The sequence below is a fragment of the Notothenia coriiceps genome, unplaced genomic scaffold (genome assembly GCF_000735185.1).
Source record: "Notothenia coriiceps isolate Sejong01 unplaced genomic scaffold, NC01 NC01_scaffold00000339, whole genome shotgun sequence".
Taxonomy (NCBI): domain Eukaryota; kingdom Metazoa; phylum Chordata; class Actinopteri; order Perciformes; family Nototheniidae; genus Notothenia; species Notothenia coriiceps.
The window spans coordinates 23,675,350-23,676,271 of NW_011333040.1; the positions used below are offsets into that span (position 1 = coordinate 23,675,350).

At 40.7% G+C, this 922-nt stretch overlaps 1 protein-coding gene across 1 annotated transcript in view; it reads right to left on the reverse strand.

Moving 5' to 3' along the window:
* Positions 1 to 335: 335 nt before the first annotated feature.
* The window catches only part of LOC104952640 (E3 ubiquitin-protein ligase ARIH2-like), a 21,562-nt gene continuing 20,975 nt past the window's right edge, over positions 336 to 922 (reverse strand). The window contains exon 5 of the mRNA XM_010779492.1: positions 336 to 788. Coding sequence (XP_010777794.1) covers positions 336 to 788 — 453 coding nt within the window. The remainder of the gene's footprint in view (positions 789 to 922) is intronic.

A 922-nucleotide genomic window follows, 5' to 3' on the forward strand; every position in this document is an offset into this window, starting at 1 on the left:
GACATCTTTTAAAAGTACAATTGTGTTTATTAAAAACAGTAGGAATAAGGCATGGCCTACTGTTTTTGAAAATTCTATATATTTCATTAAACAAAATAAAAAATAAATACACAAATTGTCACCTTTTCCATTCCTGATGAGTTTGCATCCCTTCCAAATACTAAGTCAAAAACAAGCCTCGGATACATGAAGCACTTTACAAAGTAAACTCTTACTCTGTGGTAAAAATCCTGTTACTTTTATTTGGGTAAACACAAGAAATACTAACACAACTTTTACTTTAGTTTGACTTATTTCTAAGCCAACAGTATTAAATCAACAGAAGCCGAGTCGCTCTATTTCCTCTGCCACACGGTTATGGTGGTCTGTCTGGGGGCAACCGGACAACAAACGAAGAATGAACTTCCCTCCTGCTCCAGGCACTCTTTGGTTAGTTTTAGGCAAACAAAACAGAACACCACATTACATCGTTGACATCCGATGTATTTACATCCTTTTTTGTTATGGTCCACCAGCAAACCACAGGTGGGACAGGCCCGGGTGGAGGGGCAGCCGGACACCCCCCTCAAACGCTCAAAGGTGATGTCTGGGCAGTTTCTCAGTATGTCCAGTGGGTTCTGGCAGTCTCTATTTTCACAGCGGTCTGAACGGGGAGCCGGACCTTTCCATTCCTCCAGACACTGCCAGCAGAATGAAAAGGCCCTTTTCTTTTCAGCTTTGCACATTACGCAGTGGACCCTCAGATTATACACGTTTCTCCGCTCCACAAAACTCTTGCAGCCGGGACACTGTGAAGTTAAACTTTATTTAAATGTTGTATATGTTTGCACAACACTTCTTAAAGGTGGGGTATGTAATTTATTTCAGAAACACTTTTTGTTATATTCCATGGAATGCTCTTAACATCTCGATAGCAATGAAT